Here is a 20426-nt window from a genome sequence, read left to right on the forward strand (position 1 = left end):
TTGAAATATTGGAGCTTGTTAAAATGATGAATCATTGAATAACATTATAACTTTATTTCCCCTTTTTAATAAATACTTTTGTAATTAAAGTATCTGTAGTCTGTGATTATTTGTGCATAAGTGTGTGAATACAGCTGGATTATGATTGCCTGTGCTCAAACTTAGAAGCCTTCACTGTTTATTAAGTAATCGTTAATATTAAAATATTGACATTATTAATTTGACATTTATCATTATGAGACTGATAATTATAGCTTGATATCGTTGGTCCCTGGAAACCAGGGTGGTGCCCCTCTACGATAAGTTATGGCCTTATCATTTTTAATTATTTTTAATAAATAATCTTTTATTATTTTAATAATAATATTTCATGATTATTAATAATTAGCCAACGTCAAGTCTACTCCTATTGCACAACATTGGCTAACCACTCCCAGGGGGTGTGTTAATCAGTCAAAGGTTGAGATCCTTCGGTCACATGAATACTTCACAATGGCTACAGAAAACACATGATCAAAGAGAGGAAGCAGACTAATAAATTGAGTTACCACAGGAGTCATAGCGTAATCAAAGAACAGTCAGACGAGTAAAACATTCAGTTCCTGCAGGAAAGGCAGGATCAAAGATACATTGTCTAGAGGAAATCAAGTTACAGTGGCTATGTTAATCAGGTCAATACACATTCAAATAGTACAGGATGCAGCATGATAAAGGTTACATCGTCATTCACTCATGATCAAACAGACGGGAAACACACGCCATTACACCCGTCTGACAATTCAAATCAATAAGAACAAGATAAGGGAGAAGGGCAATTAGACAGTTCATTGGCTTTCCGTTGAGTCAGAGAACATATTAAAAGAAGCTTTTATGTTTATTATTAATCCCAGAAAATCATTGAAATAAATAAGACAATCAAACCTAATGTCACCACTGATACATAAGTCAGTTAAACAGACACCACCACTGCTCAGTTTCTTTTCATAGATGAGATTCATCATTATCATTCTCCTAGAGTTGCAATTACAAATTAAGGGAACAAATTGTTTCATCAACAAAGGCACTGGAAAAGGAACACTGTGTTATGCTTTACTCTTCTTGAAGCTGTGCCTAACAAAACACACTAGACAGAACCAAGTACATTCTTATATCAAACTTTTGCAAACAAAAAATCAAATACGAGACCCCCGGAACGCATTCACATTTGTCACAGCGATCTATCATGACCAGACAAACAAAAAAGTCTCAAGGGGAATTATGAAAAACGTTTTGCATTTAGTGGCCATTTTCCACATTTTTACTTTGAGGTACTTGTACCAGGGCTTACATCAGATCAACTTCAAAATGGAATGGAAACAACAATTAAACATTCAAATTACAATTTCTACAATTTCAAGGACTGCAGAGCTTTTCTAGGACTGCACTTTTTATTAGACTTGTATTCTTGGAAACACATTCAATACATAAAGGAGAACACACACTGTCATTGAATCTCACAAACCAAGAAAACATATTTAATCATATGAACTAGTTAAGAACACATTTATACGGTGCAAGGAACACACTTTAATCCTAAAATGACATGAAGGACTTTATGAAAAATAGATAAATTATGTAGAAATCAGTAGAAACAAGATATTTAAGCACAAATCTTTCCTGTTATTCAATGAGTTATATTTTCTAGGGACATAAAACTGGTGTTACGACCCTGTGTGTATATGTGATCCTGTTCTGTTCCTCCTCCTAGAGTGTGAGCAGTCTTCTTTGAGTGTGTGTGTGTGTGTGCCTGATTGATAGCAGGTTGGACCTGCTGATTGGCGTGAGCCGCCTGATTGCTGCTCCAGGATTGGCCAGAGTGAAGAGAGGAGCCTACTTGAAGCACTGACTGACTGCAGTCTGCCAATTCTCCCACATCCAACTGGGACCAGTGTCTATCTGAAGTATTGTTTTGTTGTGTATGTATGTAAGTAGAAAACTGTGGGTGGTAGTCCTGTAGGAGGGAGAAGCCGTCTCCTGTGTTTCCTGTATTAGGAGTTAGGTAAGCTTTTGTCTTTTTGTTAACATTTTTGGTTTGTAGCAGGAAGGTAGGGAGATAGATTGTTTTGTTTGTTGTGTTGGCCTTCTCTCCCTCTGAAGAGAAAATAAAAAGCTACCCCTAAACGAAAGTACCTGGTGACACTGGCCTGCTTGGGAGTGGGAAGAATGGGGAGAAGCACCACATGTTATGTCTCTGTTTTCCCCTGGACCAGGGGCGTAACACAATACATAAAGGAGAACACACACTGTCATTGAATCTCACAAACCACGAAACCATTGTCTTAAACAAACATATTTAATCATATGAACTAGTTTAGAACACACATTCATACGGTGCAAGGAACACACTTTAACCTTAAAATGACATGAACGACTTTAAGAAAAATAGATAAATTATGTAGAAATCAGTAGAAACAAGATATTTAAGCACAAATCTTTCGTGTTATTCAATGAGTTATATTTTCTAGGGACATAAAACTGTTAATAGTCTACTTAAAACAGTGAACTATGAATATGTATAATATGAATATCTGCTGATATATCCTAATAAATCTTTTGTTGCAAAAGTTGCCACTGAATGACTTCTCTCTTTTATTAATCCTCACATGTCTCGTACGATGGGACTGAATCTTAAAGGGGACATATTATGAAAATTCCACTTTTGTAGTGCTTCTACACGTTAATTTGGGTCTCTAGCATGTCTACCGTCCGAAAACTCTGAAAAAAAATATCTTCCGCGATTTGTTGTGGTTCCTCTGGAAAAAAAACAATACACTAGAATGCGTCGAATGGGATTACGACCAGAACACACGTCATAGTCACACTACACGGGTCAGCTCGCGGTCCCGTCTCTCCCCAGAGCCAGGCTTCGGCCCACCTCACCCTGGTTCAAAACGATATGGTTGCAAGGTTGTATCTTCGTCTCCAGTAGCCATATTTCTACAGAGGTAATGGATAGCTAAAAATCTGGGGGCTTGTATCTCGTGAAGGAGGGAGGAGGGGTGAGAGGGGGTTGAGGGGGGTGAGCGGGGCACTCACAACAGGTCAAATTGAGGAGGGCTGTTTTAGACAGGGTAAAAAGGGTGCTGTTTTAAATGATCCTTGTGGTATTTTGACCAAAATATGTTATTCATTTCATTAAGACCCCAATGAACAATATCAACTGTGGTAAAATGGGCATAATATGTCTCCTTTAAATCTTTAACCACACTCAGAGAAACTTAACTGTTTCTCTCTTGTATGAATCCTCATATGTTTATTTAGATTTGACCTGTGGTTAAATCTTTTGCCACACTCAGAGCAACTAAACGGTTTCTCTCCTGTATGAATCATCATATGTTTATTTAGACTGCCCCTTTCGGAACATTTTTTGCCACACTCAGGGCAACTAAACGGTTTCTCTCCTGTATGAATCCTCATATGTGTATTTAGATCGCCCCTTTTGATAAACCTTTTACCACACTCAGAGCAACTAAACGGTTTGTCTCCTGTATGAATCCTCATATGTGCATTTAGATTTGACCTTTTGTTAAATCTTTTAACACACTCAGAGCAACTAAACGGTTTCTCTCCTGTATGAATCCTGATATGTGTATTTAGATTTGACCTTTGGGTAAATCTTTTGCCACACTCAGGGCAACTAAACTGTTTCTCTCCTGTATGAGCCGTCATATGTCTATTTAGACTGCCCCTATGGTTCAATCTTTTATCACACTCAGTGCAACTAAACTGTTTCTCTCCTGTATGAGCCCTCATATGTCTATTAAGACTGCCCCTATGGTTCAATCTTTTATCACACTCAGTGCAACTAAACGGTTTCTCTTCTGTATGAATCCTCATATGTCTATTTAGATGGCCCCTATGGTTAAATCTTTTAGCACACTCAGGGCAACTAAACATTTTTTTTTCTGTCTTACATCCCATATCATTTAGAGGCTGTTTGTTGTTTCTTGTATGTAAACCAGTCTGAGTTTCCCTGGTCTCCATCCAATCATCCTCACTGACTTCAGTCTCAGAAGAGTCTTCAGTTTTGTCCTCAGGACCTGGTTGTAAACGTCCATCAGGACCTGAGTTCCAGACTGGTTCTGGTCCTCCACAGTCCGCTCTGTTCTCCTTCGTCTCACTCGGATGAAGCTTTGACGATTTAAGTTTCTCTTCATCTTCTTCACTCTTCACAGCGACAGGAGTCAATGTGAACTTGATATCAGGCTCCTCCAGTCCGTGAAGCTGCTGTCCATCCTGATTGGTCCACGGTTCCTCCTGTTCCGCTTTAATTTGGGGGGGCTCTGGGTCCTTTTGGTCCACAAGGGGGCTCCACTGCTGCTGCTCAGAGGGAACCTCTTCTTTAATCACCATCAGTTGCTGGACATCTGCAGGACACACTGAAACACAAATACACACATCTATCATTTCAGAGTTTCCTAAAGTGTTTAGAAAAACTTGTGTTGTGTGGTTCAATGTCGACTGTTGTGATTTTTGAAAGATCTCATCAGAGACAGGAAGTGGCGTATTAACTCTGCTAATGGGGCTGATGCTAGCTAACGTTAGCCTGTGAGCGGTTCCTCCTCGATTATGGAAATAAATCATAATCACGATTATTTTGGACAATATTGAAATCACAATTATTCAAACGATTACTTTTGAGTTTTAAAACATGATGCATTTATTCAGTATTTCTCTCCAAAAAAACACTTTGTAAATGAGAGAGAAAGAGAGGGGTTGGGGATGGCTATGAGGACCATCATCATTTACCCCCGAACACCTACAGTTGCAATCAGAAATATTCAACCCCCTCACCTCAATAGACATTATAGTGATGTGGACGACAGATAATTACAATAAATGACAAAAAACCTCATCAAACAACAAAAGATATTTACTGATGCGTACTTAAGTTATTTTGACAACAGACGTTTACTTAACTTTGAAGTTAAAATGAAAAATGTAACTCTTTCAACACATGTGCATGTTCAGTATTATTCAACCCTAGGGGTTGAATAATTGTGACATGGCTATCTTAACAAAATATACTGCTACACACAAATACTACATCATGCATTTTCCGTGTTTATTTTCTGTATCACTCAACTCATAAATAAGTAATCCAAAGCAGAATTTTGCTCTTTGAGCAAGATTCTGCCAACTTTAATTGATAAATCCTTAAAATCTTTGGGGGGTTGAATACTTCTGATTGCAACTGTACATTGAACGGTTTACATACAACTACAAGCGGAGAATCGCGGGCTGACCGGCTCGGAGAAATGCGGGTCCGGTGTGAACAGCAGGCGGCTGCGTGCTGTGCGGTCGCTACATTGTGTGGTTCTGCTCCACGTCAGATTCTTCAAATCTGAAGTGTTCCCATACAAGAGAACTTTTTCCACCCTTTTTGTCGATCAGACGGGGCTGCCCTCCCTCTGCCATTTTCCACCCGCGCTCTTTTTTAAATACCACAGGTCACCACACACACAACTCGCCTCCTTCACTTTACATCTGCTTGAGAGTGAGTGCCAGTCAGCTGGGCCGTGTTGAATGCTTTGGGGGAAGGACAGAATTGCACATGCAATTTCAGAAAATCGTTTCAACTTGTTTATATTAGTTTGGAGATGGTTTGACCCAAAGATCGAAATTCGATTAATTGCACAGCCCTACACTTAGGCTATCTTTATTAGGGATGGGCATAATTAATCGACGATCGATTAATTGATAATTAAGAATTTTGTCGATGACATTGTTTTGTCAGACGAAATTCTGTTGCGTTCACTGCCAACACTGCGAAGCTATACGTCTCCATGAGCGCATGAGGAGTCCACTGCTCTTCTTCAAGTCGGAGGTCGGAATATCCGAGTTGCCTGAACGCATCACAGTGAGGATGTTAGCAGCTGTAGGTAGCAGCCTGGAGTTATACTCTACAGGCCCCGCTGAAAGACCAGCAGCTAGCCGCTGAGAGCTGGCTGGATTTGAAGGTTCTCGACCTCTCAGTCCAGTTGTTGTCACGTCCTCAATCCCGGAACCCCTCACCCAGACCCGGGTCTGTCTGGGTTCCCTCCCAGTAGACTGAGGGTTCGTGTGCGGACATGAAGCCGAGTTCCACAGCTAGCCTCCGGAGCTAGCAGAGGCTAGCTCAGACATGGGCAAAGTACGGCCCGCGGGCCATATACGGCCCGTTGGGCTTTTTAATCCGGCCCGCCGAACTTTTCCAAATTAATAAAAAAATTAAAAAAAATTAAATTTAAAAAAAAAAAATTTAATTTTTTTTTTTTTTTGAAACCATCAATTTAGTCGCACTTAAATGGTTTGTACTTATAGCAGTTTGTAGTTTTGCTTTATTCAGGAAGAAATCATACTTTCTTGATTCTTGTTGTTCTGGGTTTGAACCCTCGGGGTTGAATGCACTTATTGAAAGTCGCTTTGGATAAAAGCGTCTGCTAAATTAAATTTGCCCGGGAGTGTGGTGTATAGGGCTTGAAAGGGCACATGATCTCCCTTCACTTTTTCCCTTTGCCCTGTGAGCCCTTCTGTAAAATGAGAGGATCAAGGAAACGAGAAGTGGACAATGAGTGCCGAGTGTTTAACACGGAGTCGACAACAAAATACTTTTTCACCGAAGTCCAATCGAAGGCTGTATGCCTGATATGCCGAGAAACTGTCGCAGTTTTCATGGAGTACAACATCAGCCGTCACTTTGCTACGAAGCATGCTAACTACGCTAGCAAGCAGGCAACGGGTGGGTGCAGCTCAGAGGTTGGCACCTAATTTACAGACTCAGCAACATTTTTCTTCACAGACAAACTGCGATTAAAGAGTCATCTACCAAGGCATGTTTTTTGGGGGGCATTCGAAATAGCAAAGGCTAGCAAGCCTTTCTCTGAAGGCGGGTTTTTGTTAAATGGCCTTGCAAAAAAATTGCTTTGCTACTTGGTAAAGGCCAAATCCTTTCATGTAATGATTTTTCCATGTCATTTATATTAGTTCACAAAAACACTCCATCCATCTGTTCCTGGCCCGGCCCCTCTGTCAAATTTTAGAACCCATTGTGGCCCGCGAGTCAAAAAGTTTGCCCACCCCTGGGCTAGCTCCAAAGCTAGCCCCTTTGGACCCGGACAAAGCCGGGTCTGGTTGAGGGGTTCCGGGAGTGAGGACGTGACAACAACCAGAGTAAGAGGTCGAGAACCGCGAAATCCAGCTAGCTCTCAGCGGCTAGCTGCTCTCTCAGCGGGGCTTAAGAGTACAACAGCGCATATTTTCAAGTGTAACCATTGATCGGATCCCGTTTAACTGCCACAAGAGTTGTTCATCTTGCAATAAAGATCTCAATGAGGTAACACGCTGTATTTTTTCTATTTTCACTCCATTTTAACAGCCTATAAATAGTGAATTTTAATATAAAAATATTAACGATTTATCGAAAATTCGTCATTAACACTCCTGACAATCGAATAAGACAATTTAATCGAATACCCATCCCTAATCTTTATTATTGTCAACATGAATAGTAAGGTCACCAACAATAATAATGCTATCGGTCTTTAGGACTAGGTTTGATAAAACTCTGGAAATCCGTAAAAAAAGAAGTATAAGCCCCAGGAGCACGGTAAACTGCAGCAAGTATGATTGGCTGTTGGTGTTTCTTGGATTGGTGTGCAAGACATTCAAATGAGTTGTAGCTGAGTTTAGGTTTATGATTAATTGATAGACTGGAGTTAAAAATAGCTGCAAATCCACCTCCTCGGCCAAATTCTCTGTTAACGTGTGAATTTATATGACCGGGGGGAGTAGATTAATTTAGACTGATATATTCATCAGGATGCAGCCACGTCTCAGTTAAAGGCAATAAACCTATGTTGTAATTAGGGTTGCAAAATTCCGGGAACATTCAAAGTTGGAAACTTTCCATGGGAATTAACGGGAATATACGTGAATTAAAGGGAAGAAACTGGAAATGTAGTGGGTAATTTATACTAACTGTATTTACCTTGTCATTTACAGACATAAATACAAACATTTTGTTTTGTCATAGGCTGATTTGAGCCCTGAGGAAACTTCGGGCACTTGACTATATGCTTCTGCATCGTTGGGGCATTCTTAACATAGGTCTTTGCACAGTATTTGCAAATGTACACAGCCTTTCCTTCTACATTGGATGGGGTGAAATGTCTCCACACATGAGATAGTGCACGTGGTATTGTTCTGTAGAATAAGATGAGAAAAAAGTTTGTAAAAAACCGCTAATGCAATGCCAGAGATATAAATAGGTAGCCAAACAATTGGAATCGTCTGTAAACATATTTTAGAATTGATAGATAAATCAATGGAAATAGGCTAGATGAACAGATGAACAATCCTCAATCAGCATGCTAATATATTTTCCCAGTAATATCCTCGAAACTTACCTGACTCGTCCTGCACACTACAGCAGGCCTCAATCAGCACTGCTGTAGTGTTCAGGATGCTGGGAATTATCTGCATGTGATGGAAGAATTCCCAGTGGAGGGTTGAAACTCAACATGCAGCGTGTGCTGCATTCCATACATCTTTAAAATAGAGTTTTGAATGATGACTAGTTCATTAACTATAATAGCTTTTGATGAGAGTGATCTAATGTTTAAAAGAGCACCTTTCATAGTCTTAGTTTCCTGCATTTATGCAGAGGTTGTGTTAATTTGAATTAGATTTTAGTGTGGAGTTCTGGCTCTGTTATTGTTTAATATAAATAATTAAATCGGACGGTGGACAGCCACGATCTCTACGGGGTTGTGTGACTGATCCAGAGAGAGCGCAGAGAAGTGTGTAGCACTGCAGCTCTGCTTCCTGGTCCCAACTCTGGGTTGTCATGTGACAGACTGGGTAATATTTCTAGATAAGAGAGCTGCTCCATCCCAAGTGGGATGAACGCGTCTCTTCTAACAAGACCAGGTTTCCTCCAAAAAGTTTGCCAATTATCTATAAAGCCGGGAACCGTATACAGGACAGCACCTGGACAGCCAGCGGGTAAAAGACAACATGCGACTAAACATGTCCTCACCTGTTGTGTTAGGGCAGTGGTTCTCAAACTTTTTCTGTCATGCCCCACTTTGGGTCTAAAATATTTTTCATTCCCCACCTGCTCCCCCGCCCCAACAAATTGGGCCAAGTTTAACATGTGTATTTACATAACATACACATGAACATTAAATCCACATTACTTTCATGAATTTCTGACAAAAAGTTGTTTGAAAAATCCCTTTTCAAACTACTTTTTGTGACCTTATGCGCTTATTCCAACAAATTGTGCCATAACTTTGCTTAAACTCAACATAATTAAAGTACTTTTGCTGACATTTATCACTACATCCCTCCATCAGTCTGTACTTTTTCAATAATAGAGAAAAAATTTATTCAATTAAAATCACTTTGTTTCAAAGATGATAAAGCTCAACCAAAAAGAACACATGCATGTGACTAGGGTGTAATGTTTCTAAGTGTCTTCTTAATTTGTTTGGTCTCATAGAGTTTTCACTTTTCAGACTTGTTTGTCCCTGAGCGGCTGCTTCACGTGAACGAGCTCTGATCTCCTGTGTGTGTCTCTGAGCGAGTGAGTAGGGGTGGGGCGGAGCCCCGGGGCCTGAGCGTGTGCGCGACGTGCACAAAACTGCACAGGGAGCTAGTGATGGGAAGTTCGGATAATTTTACCGACTCGGTTCTTTCAATCTCGATCAGTAAAATGAACGAATCTTTTTTCGAGTCATTCGTTCATTTCAACGGGGGGGGGGGGGGGGGAGGAGGAGGGACTGCGCATCGGGACTGTTCCATAGGCTCAGTCAAGGAAGCAGAAATGATTCGTTCATTTCCCGACTGGGTCTTCGGGTACGAGTCTTTGGATAATTTTTCACGTGACCTGCATTGGCTCAGTAGAGGAGCGCTGGAGCTGTAGCGAGGGACGTTCACTGTCTCCCGGAGAAATGAACACTCTGTGTTTTTAGTATAGAAAGACGTGAATTATATTCGTTCACAAGTCATAATGACTGGTTTTGTTATTTTCACTTTACATTAACACTTACAGTTCAGTGCAGTGTAATTGTTTCCCGTGATAATTAAATGCCAGTGTGATAATCAATGACAATTTCAAACCATACAAACTGTCATGTTGTACTGTATTTAATAGAAGAGGTTTTCTTTAAAAAATATGATCTGTCACACAAATGTGCAATTCAAGTAAAATGGTCTTATATTATATGAAAAATTCTGTGTAAGACACAATTGATTTAAGTCTGTGAACTTTGAGTTTGTACAGTTTTTATGGTTTGAAATTGTCATTTATTATCACACTGGCATTTAATTATCACGGCAAACAATTACACTGCACTAAACTGTAAGTGTTAATGTAAAGTGAAAATAACAAAACCAGTCTGTATGACTTGTGAACAATATAATTCACGTCTTTCTATACTAAAAACACAGAGTGTTCATTTCCCCGGGAGACAGTGAACGTCCCTCGCTACAGCTCCAGCGCTCCTCTACTGAGCCAATGCAGGTCACGTGAAAAATGATCCAAAGACTCGTTCCTGAAGACCCAGTCGGGAAATTAACGAATCATTTCTGCTTCCTTGACTGAGCCTATGGAACAGTCCCGATGCGCGGCCACAAGAAAATGAACGAATCTCTCTTTGAGAGGACTCTCAAGAGGACTGCATCGTTTCTGCAAAAGCACAGACTCAACATTAACTTCAGTGACCTCCGACCTGGGAAGCCAGGATTCGTTGCTGCCGACGTGAATTACGATTTTACTGTATTTACGTTTGGTTTCAGCCAGCAGCTTTAATTTGGATTCGATGCCCCGGCTCTGGTCCCTGGGATGCAGCTGACTGTGGTCGCTGGAGAATCTGTTTGAACCGTGAGCTGGTGGCTCTTTAATCGTGGGCTCTTTAAGGGTAGCACTGTGCCCCCTCCGGACCGTCACCCAGCCGCCCTGGGCTCCCGGCTGCACGAGGCAGGTCGAGGGACTAACTGAGGCTAAGCTACGTGCTAAGCTAGGTAGCTCCGCGGCGGCTAAGCTAACTACAACTAACGGAGCTTCTAAGCTGCGGAGCCGAGCTTCTAAGTCGCTAAGCCTCTCCTCCATCGCTACCAACACACTGCATTTATTACATGTAGCACTACTGTTAATGGAGGCGGAGGAGTCAGTAAACATGAGACACTCGGAGCAAGAGAGAGAGAGAGAGAAGCCATCGCTGCTGTCTCAGCCTGTTAGACTACGAGGCTGAGCTCACACAGAACACAGAGTCACTGAGCACCAGAGAGGAGGGGCTGGGATGTGTGGCTGTTTAACTACAGACCGGTGATTGTAGCCGGAGTGATGCAGAGAAACAGCTGTTAGCAGAGGAGCTAGTTCAGAGAGCGACCAGCGGCAGCGAAAAACAGGAAATGACGCAGCACGCTTACCGTCATGACGTAATCAAAACATTTACTCTTACCAGTAGAAGCTGATCAAATGAATATGAGTAGAATTGAGTTCAGTCTGTTGGTCCGGCCCTCCACAACATGACCCCCCCCCCCCTTGCTCCCGGGACTGACCTGCTCTGTGCAGCCGGACTTCGGGCTGCATCACGGCATCGAGCAGCCTCCTCTGGCGGCAGATCTCCAGCTCGGTCCGCTCCACTCGCTCCTCGGACTCTAACAAGGTTTCCTCAAGTCCCGCGAGGATCTGCTCTCCCGCCGCCGCGAGCCGCTCGGTGAGCATCGCTCTCAGCTCCGGGACTCGAGCCTTTCCTCCTCCTTCCTCCACCTGCAGCAGGAAGTCTTCAGCGGCAGCGCGGATCCGCTCATGTACCAACACCCGCAGCAGCTGCATGGCGGCCATGTTGCTCCTCTCTGAGTATGTGAGGGGACAAAGACCATAGATATATATATATAAAGACTAGATGTCTCGTTCGACGGAGACGAACGTCCGCACATGGCGGCCATCTTGCTACGGGGCATCTCGCTCACCCATAACATTGTTCAAAACTACTTGCTCAAAAAAATAAATTTTCAACCGATTTTTAAAAGATCTGGTTTGTTATAAACGTCAGAGATGCAGTTATGACACTGCATAAATTATTCATTTTTTTAATAAAATAACATAATTATTCACAGTAGAAATACTCTGTTACATGTAGGCTACTTGTTAAACAAGTACTAAAGTATAAGCAACGAAATAAACTTAAACAATTGTGGAAGAATAACTCGGATCATTCACTGAGGTAAAAGCACAGAGACAGTAAAGTAATATTCCATTACAAGTAAAGGTATAAAGAGAGTGAAGTAGAAATACTCCATTATTAAATTAAACAAACTCCGACAGTAAAATCAAAAATAAACAACAATATCTAGGACTGAAAAGCAGCACTGAACGGCCCGAGCACATGTGTTTTGAAGCGTTGCATGAGTTTTGCGCGCTGCGGAAAGGATGAAAGCTTCACTTCCTGCGTGCGTCACGTGATGTTGACCTTCAACTAAAACATAGAACAGAGTAAGTTTCTTTGTGTGTTTTAATGAACTGAGATATTTGTAAGTTTGAATTGATCCTGGACTCATTTGTTTTCTCTGTTCACTTTTAACAGCTGCACACATTGTCAGGTGGTCTCCAGATGGAGATAAATATGAGGTGGTGGTAGATGACGAGGTGAACATCTACGACCTGGAGACGGTGTCGGTGACCGAAACAATCACGAACCCCAAAAGAATCTCGTCTGTTAAGTTCTTAAATGTACGTTCTGTGAATACTTACACACACTGTGGCTTCTCTTAGTGATGTAGAGACAGTTGTGGTTGTGGTGATTGTTTTATGAGGCCTGGTATTGAAAATAACAATATACCACATGTAAGATAACATGGATGTTGTATTGTGTTTGTTTTCAGAACTCCCTCCTGGCCGTCGCAGGAGATGATGAGATTGTGAGGTTGTGTGAATTGGAAAAACTGAAATGCATGTGTGAGTTCATCCTAACCGACATCCTAACCCTGTAAATGATATAACAAGCTTTCAATAAACACAATTTTGCGAAACAAAGAAGATTGAAAAGACACAGTTACCTGCTGAGCTGCCGATCATCCACTGACCAACCGCTGTCGTCCCACAGGAGCTGGAACCTCCCACCCTCCTCGTGGAAGTGAACACCTCGGCCCGGCTGACGTGCCTCGCCGTGTGGAAACCTTCATCGGTGCAGCCGCCCGTTGAGGAACCAGCAGCTGCGGCGACGACATCTGAAGGTGACGACCGGACGTTCATCTCACAGGATCATTGTGTTGTTAAAGAGAAACCAGACACGAGCTGGGACAGGGAGTTTTTGTGTTGAAGGGGGTGAAATGAGAACATCATGATCTCAACCTTTACACTCACCTGAGCTTGTCTCCACTCAGCAGTTCGTATTTACAGTCAATGCAGCTTGAGGTTGAATATATGAATATTTACAGTGTACACAAGAAAACAAGCTCCCAATGAGTAATTTTCTAGAACAAGGATTCATGTTTAATTCTCTTCCACTAAATGACTACAAAGCCTCTATATTTCACGTCCTGGTTCTGTCTGTGTCTCGTTAACACTCATCATCTGCCTCCCTCTGTCCACAGAACTCGCTCGAGAGCTTTCAAAGACCAAGAGAGTTCGAATTGCGACGGAAGTAGTCGTTCTGGAAGACGAGAGCAAACCCAGAAAGAAGAAGAAAAAGGCAGTTGGAAAATGAAATGAGCAGCAATAAAGAAAACATCTTTCAAAAATGTACATGCACTCTTTTATATATGTGAACTATTTTTTTTGTTGCACATGCTGGTACCTGGAATGGACACTGGGAGGTGCTACACACCATGTTTCACAGCTCTCAAGATCTGACTGTTCTTGAGATCCAATATTTTTGCTGTTGATACCGAAGGGAAAAATTCTATTTGTTAGATATCATTAGATTCCATTTATCCAGCCGTCGTCCTGACTAGTCTCACTAAGAGTTACTATTTCTATCAGAAGACTCACTAAGCTACATATAAGGTTTTGTTGAGTGTCCCCAAGTAAAGAGCAGATACTTGTGTCTGTGTTTGCTTGGGTTCCTCTGCAGATTCTAACTCGTCTGTCGTTCTTCTCAGTCAGGTCTGGTTCCTTTCCAGGTTCAATAATCTTTGTTTTGATGTATATGTTCATCTTTTACCCCGTCTGACAATTCAAATCAATAAGAACAAGATAAGGGAGAAGGGCAATTAGACAGTTCTTTGGCTTTCCGTTGACTCGGAGAACCTATTAAAAGAAGCATTTATGTTTTTTATTAATCCCAAAAAGATATATATTCAAATAAATAACAAGACCCGACAAACAAAAATCAAGGGGCATTATGAAAAAGTTTTGCATTTAGTGGCCAATTTCAAATTTTTTTTTTTGAGGTATTGTACCAGGGCTTACATTAGATCAACTTCCAATTGGAATGGAAACAATTAAACTCCTAATTTCTAGAACTGCAGAGCGGCACTGAGCGGGCCACAGCACATGCGTTTTTAAATTTTATAGATTGGGGACATCACAGCTGTCTCTGAATTTAACAATCCTGCTGTTTGACATTTACCATCATTCATGTCAACGAGGGCTCCTCCGCCATCGCTGCTTCACTGTCCGTGTGTGTGAGTGTAATGCTGCGTTCCAGATGTTGTGCAATAGGAGTAGACTTGACGTTGGCTAATTATTAATAATCATGAAATATGATTATTAAAATAATAAAAGATTTTTTATTAAAAATAATTAAAATTGATAAGGCCATAACTTATCGTAGAGGGGCACCACCCTGGTTTCCAGGGACCAACGAGTCAAACTATAATTATCAGTCTCATAATGATAAATGTCAAATTAATAATGTCAATATTTTAATATTAACGATTACTTAATAAACAGTGAAGGCTTCTAAGTTCGAGCACAGGCAATCATAATCCAGCTGTATTCACACACTTATGCACAAATAATCACAGACTACAGATACTTTAATTACAAAAGTATTTATTAAAAAGGGGAAATAAAGTTATAATGTTATTCAATGATTCATCATTTTAACAAGCTCCAATATTTCAAAGATAAACACAGCAGCAGCACTTATCACAATTCAGAAAATACATGTAAAACCTGCGGTCTACCTATGTATGTCTGTCTCTGTGTGTGTGTGTCTGTGTCAAAGTGTCTCTCTGTGTATGTGTGTCTATGTGTGTGTATGTGAAATAAAGTTAGTGTTATTTAATGATTTATCATTTTAACAAACTCCCATATTTCAAAGATAACAACAGCAGCTTATCACAATTTAGAACACGCATGTAACCTCTGGTCCATCTATGTGTCTCTGTGTGTGTGTATCTGTCTGTGTCTATCAATGTGTGTGTGTGTGTGTGTGTGTGTGTGTGTGTGTGTGTGTGTGTGTGTGTGTGTGTGTGTGTGTGTGTGTGTGTGTGTGTGTGCGCGAGAGAGAGAGAAAAAGAAGGGGGCGTGGCGATGACGCAGTCACGTAGTGACATCACATCTAAGATGGAGGCCGACAATGTTAGGCTTAAAACTACAAAACAAAATGGCGGGTTCGTTATGAATTTAGAGCCAGAATTGAGGGCGGGTCTAGAGATGAATAATCTCCAATGGCCGCCGGACCACGTGTGAGACACAAGGAGGCAGAACAAAAGGGTTCTTTGTTCTAGCTTAGTTTCGGCTTCAAAATGGCGGCCAGATGCGTTCAGGCCCTTTAAATATAGATTTAACTATGTTACATGAACTGTATTCTAAATACAGATCGGAACGGGTGTATAGGTCGGTTTAGAAGGAGAGAGAGAGAGAGAGAAACATGCAAGGAGAGTTCAAAGAAGCTCTTAAAAACACGCCAGAGATAGATTAACAGTGATTTAACCACTCAGCCCCAAGCGGACGTTGTGGGCTGAGTTTCTGATCGGTAAATTCACTGCAGACTAACACAGACGTTAACAGCGTGGCTGGAGGCTTTCCTTGCGGCGCTCAAACACTAACACAAAACCCGGAAATGAACCGGAAGTAGCGGCTCGTCGTAGCCGGCTAAAACAATGAGACTCAGCGGTCTCGCAACAAATACAATCAAATATTAAACAATATGCTACGTATCTGCCCAGATAATCAAGTCTCTTACTGTACAACCCTCGCGATGTGCCTGCGCGTCTGCGCGAATGTGTCGGGGGCCAGTGAATCACGTGGTCTCTCACGAGCGGAGCTCCGGGCTCGGCCGCTGGACCGGAAAAGGAAGCGAATTTCTCTTGCGGCCTTGACGGAATTAAACTTCGTCTTCTTCTGTAACAGCGGAGATCGTGCTGTTTTACAGGAACGGAGTGGATTGCCTCTTACTCCTCAGCGGGATGAACGTCGCGCTTCTGCAGGGAACGGCTTTGTGGAAGCCGTTTGTGGATCGTTGGAAAAAAGAAAAGTCTATGGAAGTGTCGGAGTCCGTCCAGCGGGGCACTTCCTGTTTCGGTCTTTCAAGTTAAAACAGCAAAAAGTCCTATCAAGATAAAACTTTGACTGAGATAAAAGAAGAAAATGAAACGACTTCAAATAAAATGATATTAAACAAACGTCTAATCGCCTCCTTAGTTACTGAGTCGTGTAGTTAGGCCCCTGGAGGGTCTGGATACGACTTGAGCAGAGTGGAAAAAGAGAGATTTCTGTGAGGTCCCTTGCCTTATACCACCTGAGGACTTCCTGCTTCCTCAGGAAGTGGTCATAGGGTTCAGTTGGCTCTCAGCCAATGAGAATGTCAGGGTCCCGACCTTAGTGGGCGGGGATTCGACCTCAGTGGGCGTTTCAGAGTCTCATTTGGGTTTTTGCAGAGCGGCCTGCAACATCTCCCCACCAGGGCCTGGAGGGGGGGCACAGTGGGGGTTCAGGAGATGCTTCCCCCACCATGGCGAGGCTCCAGGCTGTCTAGAGAAGGTGTGAATTAAGACTGAAACTGGTTGAACTGGTTTCAGCTGGGCCTTGTAGGCCTCAAGTATTTACAACCTATTGTTTGATGGTCACTCAGGACCTCACCCCCAACACAGACGACTCGTATTTCAGATATTCTGACCTGAAATTTCCCAGTTCCGACTTCACGTCAAACGTAACAAACATGTCTGACTGTGAGAAGCTGATTAATTTGTCTCATGATGAGACAATTCAACTGTAGCCAGTGCAGCCTCCGTTCGTACAGAAACAAAGAGGAGGAGGGCGAGGACGCCATTATCTTTTTATTAGAGTTTTATTCTTGGAAACACATTCAATACATAAAGGAGAACACACACTGTCATTGAATCTAACGAACCAAGAAACCATTGTCTTAAAACAAACATATTTAATGATCTAGTTAAGAACACACATTCATACGGTGCAAGGAACACACTTAAACCTTAAAATGACATGGAGGACTTTATGAAAAATAGATAAATTATGTAGAAACAAGATATTTAAACACAAATCTTTCGTGTTATTCAATGTGTTATATTTTCTAGGGACATAAAACTGTTAATAGTCTACTTAAAACAGTGAACTATAAATATGTATAATATGAATATCTGCTGATATATCCTAATAAATCTTTTGTTGCAAAAGTTGCAACTGAATCACTTCTCTCCTTTATTAATCCTCACGTATCGTACAATAGAACTGAATCTTAAAGGGGTCATATTATGAAAATTCCACTTTTGTAGTGCTTCTACACGTTAATTTTGGGCTCTAGCATTGCTACCGTCCCAAAAACCGTCCCACCTGACTCTGGTTCAAAACGATATGGTTGCAAGATTGTATCGTCGTCTCCAGTAGCCATATTTCTACAGAGGTAATGGATAGCTAAAAATCTGGGTCTCTGTATCTCGTGAAGGAGGGGTGAGGGGGGTGAGAGGGGGGCGGGGCACTCAAAACAGGTCAATCTGAGGGCTGTTTTAGACAGGGTAAAAAGGGTGCTGTTTTAAGTGATCCTTGTGGTATTTTGACCAAAATATGTTACAGACATTTCATTAAGACCCCAATGAACCATATCAACTGTTGTAAAATGGGCATAATATGTCTCCTTTAACTCTTTAACCACACTCAGAGGAACTAGACTGTTTCTCTCTTGTATGAATCCTCACATGTCTATTTAGATCGCTCCTTCGCTTAAATCTTTTACCACACTCAGCGCAACTGCACGGTTTCTCTCCTGTATGAATCTTCATATGTGAATTTAGATGTGATCTTTGGTTAAATGTTTTATCACACTCAGAGCAACTAAACGGTTTCTCACCTGTATGAATCCTCATATGTGCATTAAGATGTGATATGTGGTTAAATGTTTTACCACACTCAGAGCAACTAAACGGTTTCTCTCCTGTATGAGTCATCATATGTCTATTTAAATTTGATCTTTTGTTAAATCTTTTAACACACTCAGAGCAACTAAACGGTTTCTCTCCTGTATGAGTCATCATATGTCTATTTAAATTTGATCCTTTGTTAAATCTTTTACCACACTCAGAGCAACTGCACGGTTTCTCTCCTGTATGAATCCTCATATGTGCATTAAGATGTGATATGTGGTTAAATGTTTTACCACACTCAGAGCAACTAAACGGTTTCTCTCCAGTATGAGTCATCATATGTGAATTTAGATGTGATATTTGGTTAAATGTTTTACCACACTCAGAGCAACTAAACGGTTTCTCTCCTGTATGAGTCATCATATGATAATTTAGATGTGATCTTTGGTTAAATGTTTTACCACACTCAGAGCAACTAAACGGTTTCTCACCTGTATGAATCCTCATATGTGCATTAAGATGTGATATGTGGTTAAATGTTTTACCACACTCAGAGCAACTAAACGGTTTTTCTGTCTTACATCCCATATCACTTGGAGGCTGTTTGTTATTTCTTGTATTTAAACCTGTCTGAGTTTCCCTGGTCTCCATCCAATCATCCTCACTGACTTCAGTGTCATAAGAGTCTTCAGTCTTGTCCTCAGGACCTGGTTGTAAACGTCCTTCAGGACCTGAGTTCCAGACTGGTTCTGATCCTCCACTGTCCGCTCTGTTCTCCTTCATCTCACTCGGATGAAGCGTTGACATTTTAAGTTTCTCTTCATCTTCTTCACTCTTCACAGCGACAGGAGTCAATGTGAACTTGATATCAGCCTCCTCCAGTCCTTGAAGCTGCTGTCCATCCTGATTTGTCCACGGATCCTCCTGTTCCTCTTTAATGTGGGGGGGCTCAGGGTCCTCCTGGTCCACAAGGGGGCTCCACAGCTGCTCCTCAGAGGGAACCTCTTCTTTAATCACCATCAGTTGCTGGATGTATGCAGGACACACTGAAACACAAATACACACGTTTATCATTTCAGAGTTTCCTAAAGTGTTTTGAAAAACTTGTGTTATGTGGTTTAATGTCGACTGTTGTGATTATGGAAATAAATCCTGATCACGATTATTTTGGACAATATTGAAATCACGATTATTCAAACGATTACATTTGAGTTTGAAAACATGATGCATTTATTCAGTATTTCTCTCCAAAAAAACATTTTGTAAATGAGAACTTTGAAATTTCCTATCAAATGGGGGGGCAAATGTCCCCCTCTGCCCCCCCACCACGAGCACACAAGCAGACAGACAGAGAGAGAAAGAGAGGGGTGGGGGATGGCTATGAGGACCATCATCATTTACCCCCGAACCCCGACATTGAACGGGTAACCTACAACAACAAGTGAAAATCGCGGGCTGACCGGTGCGGACAAATGCGGGTCCGGTGTGAACAGCAGGCGGCTGCGTGCTGGAGAATGGCGCTGCGCGGCGCAGTCGCTACTAGGGATGCACCGATCCGCTTTTTTCACCTCCGATACTGATATCTGAGGTTTAGTATCGGCCGATACCGATCCGATACCGATACTTATTAAACAGTCGGATTCCCCTGGTCCGCACCAGTTCTAAGTCAGCTGCTAGGCGCCAGCCGAGGCGCACCGCCAGAGGGGCCCCCTCGCGCGACCGGAGGGTTCCCCCAGCGGGCGACGTAGCTGAGGTGATCCCCGAGAAGTCACGACACGCGTCCAGAGTCGCATGAGGAGTCCACTGCTCTGCTTCAAGTAGGAGGTCGGAATATCTGAGTTGCCTGAATGCAGCAAAGTGAGGACGTTAGCAGCTGTAGGAAGCAGCCCGGAGTTATACTCTACAAGCCCCGCTGAAAGACCAGCAGCTAGCCGCTGAGAGCTAGCTGGATTTGATGGTTCTCGACCTCTCAGTCCGGTTGTTGTCACTTCCTCACTCCCGGAACCCCTCACCCAGACCCGGGTCTGTCTGGGTTCCCTCCCCGTAGACTGAGGGTCCGTGTGCGGACATGAAGCCGAGCTCCACAGCTAGCCTCCGTAGCTAGCAGAGGCTAGCTCCAAAGCTAG

General features: G+C 42.1%; 2 protein-coding genes and 1 long non-coding RNA gene across 4 annotated transcripts; 1 reads left to right on the forward strand and 2 right to left on the reverse strand.

Annotated features, from left to right (window-relative positions):
* Positions 1-1075: 1075 nt before the first annotated feature.
* LOC133017968 (gastrula zinc finger protein XlCGF57.1-like) lies at positions 1076-11838 on the reverse strand. The gene is made up of 2 exons (XM_061084240.1): positions 11587-11838; positions 1076-4418 (listed from the first exon to the last, which is right to left on the reverse strand). Exons 1-2 carry the CDS (start codon positions 11750-11752, stop codon positions 3238-3240), a joined length of 1347 nt encoding a protein of 448 aa, XP_060940223.1. The 5' UTR covers positions 11753-11838; the 3' UTR covers positions 1076-3237.
* A 281-nt stretch (positions 11839-12119) lies between these two features.
* Positions 12120-13916, forward strand: LOC133018014 (uncharacterized). Of its 2 annotated transcripts, XR_009682793.1 has the most exons (5): positions 12120-12523; positions 12615-12760; positions 12913-12985; positions 13134-13263; positions 13624-13916. It is a non-coding gene; the product is annotated as an uncharacterized LOC133018014 (long non-coding RNA). The 2 variants fall into 2 exon arrangements; XR_009682792.1 differs by having other exon boundaries at positions 12120-12760.
* A 3394-nt stretch (positions 13917-17310) lies between these two features.
* Positions 17311-19318, reverse strand: LOC133017977 (gastrula zinc finger protein XlCGF17.1-like). The gene has a single exon (XM_061084252.1). It carries the CDS (start codon positions 19105-19107, stop codon positions 18085-18087), a length of 1023 nt encoding a protein of 340 aa, XP_060940235.1. The 5' UTR covers positions 19108-19318; the 3' UTR covers positions 17311-18084.
* Between the last annotated feature and the right edge of the window lie 1108 nt (positions 19319-20426).

Source organism: Limanda limanda, chromosome 13 (assembly GCF_963576545.1).
Source record: "Limanda limanda chromosome 13, fLimLim1.1, whole genome shotgun sequence".
Lineage (NCBI taxonomy): Eukaryota > Metazoa > Chordata > Actinopteri > Pleuronectiformes > Pleuronectidae > Limanda > Limanda limanda.

Bases quoted from the DNA above. Each gene is read 5' to 3' on its own strand.
- LOC133017977 (XM_061084252.1), bottom strand. From the start codon at position 19,107: ATGTCAACGCTTCATCCGAGTGAGATGAAGGAGAACAGAGCGGACAGT.
- LOC133017968 (XM_061084240.1), bottom strand. From the start codon at position 11,752: ATGCTCACCGAGCGGCTCGCGGCGGCGGGAGAGCAGATCCTCGCGGGA. The intron at 4,419-11,586 runs GTCAGTCCCGGG...TTTGTGTTTCAG, and splicing joins AGTCCGGCTGCACAGAGCAG to TGTGTCCTGCAGATGTCCAG.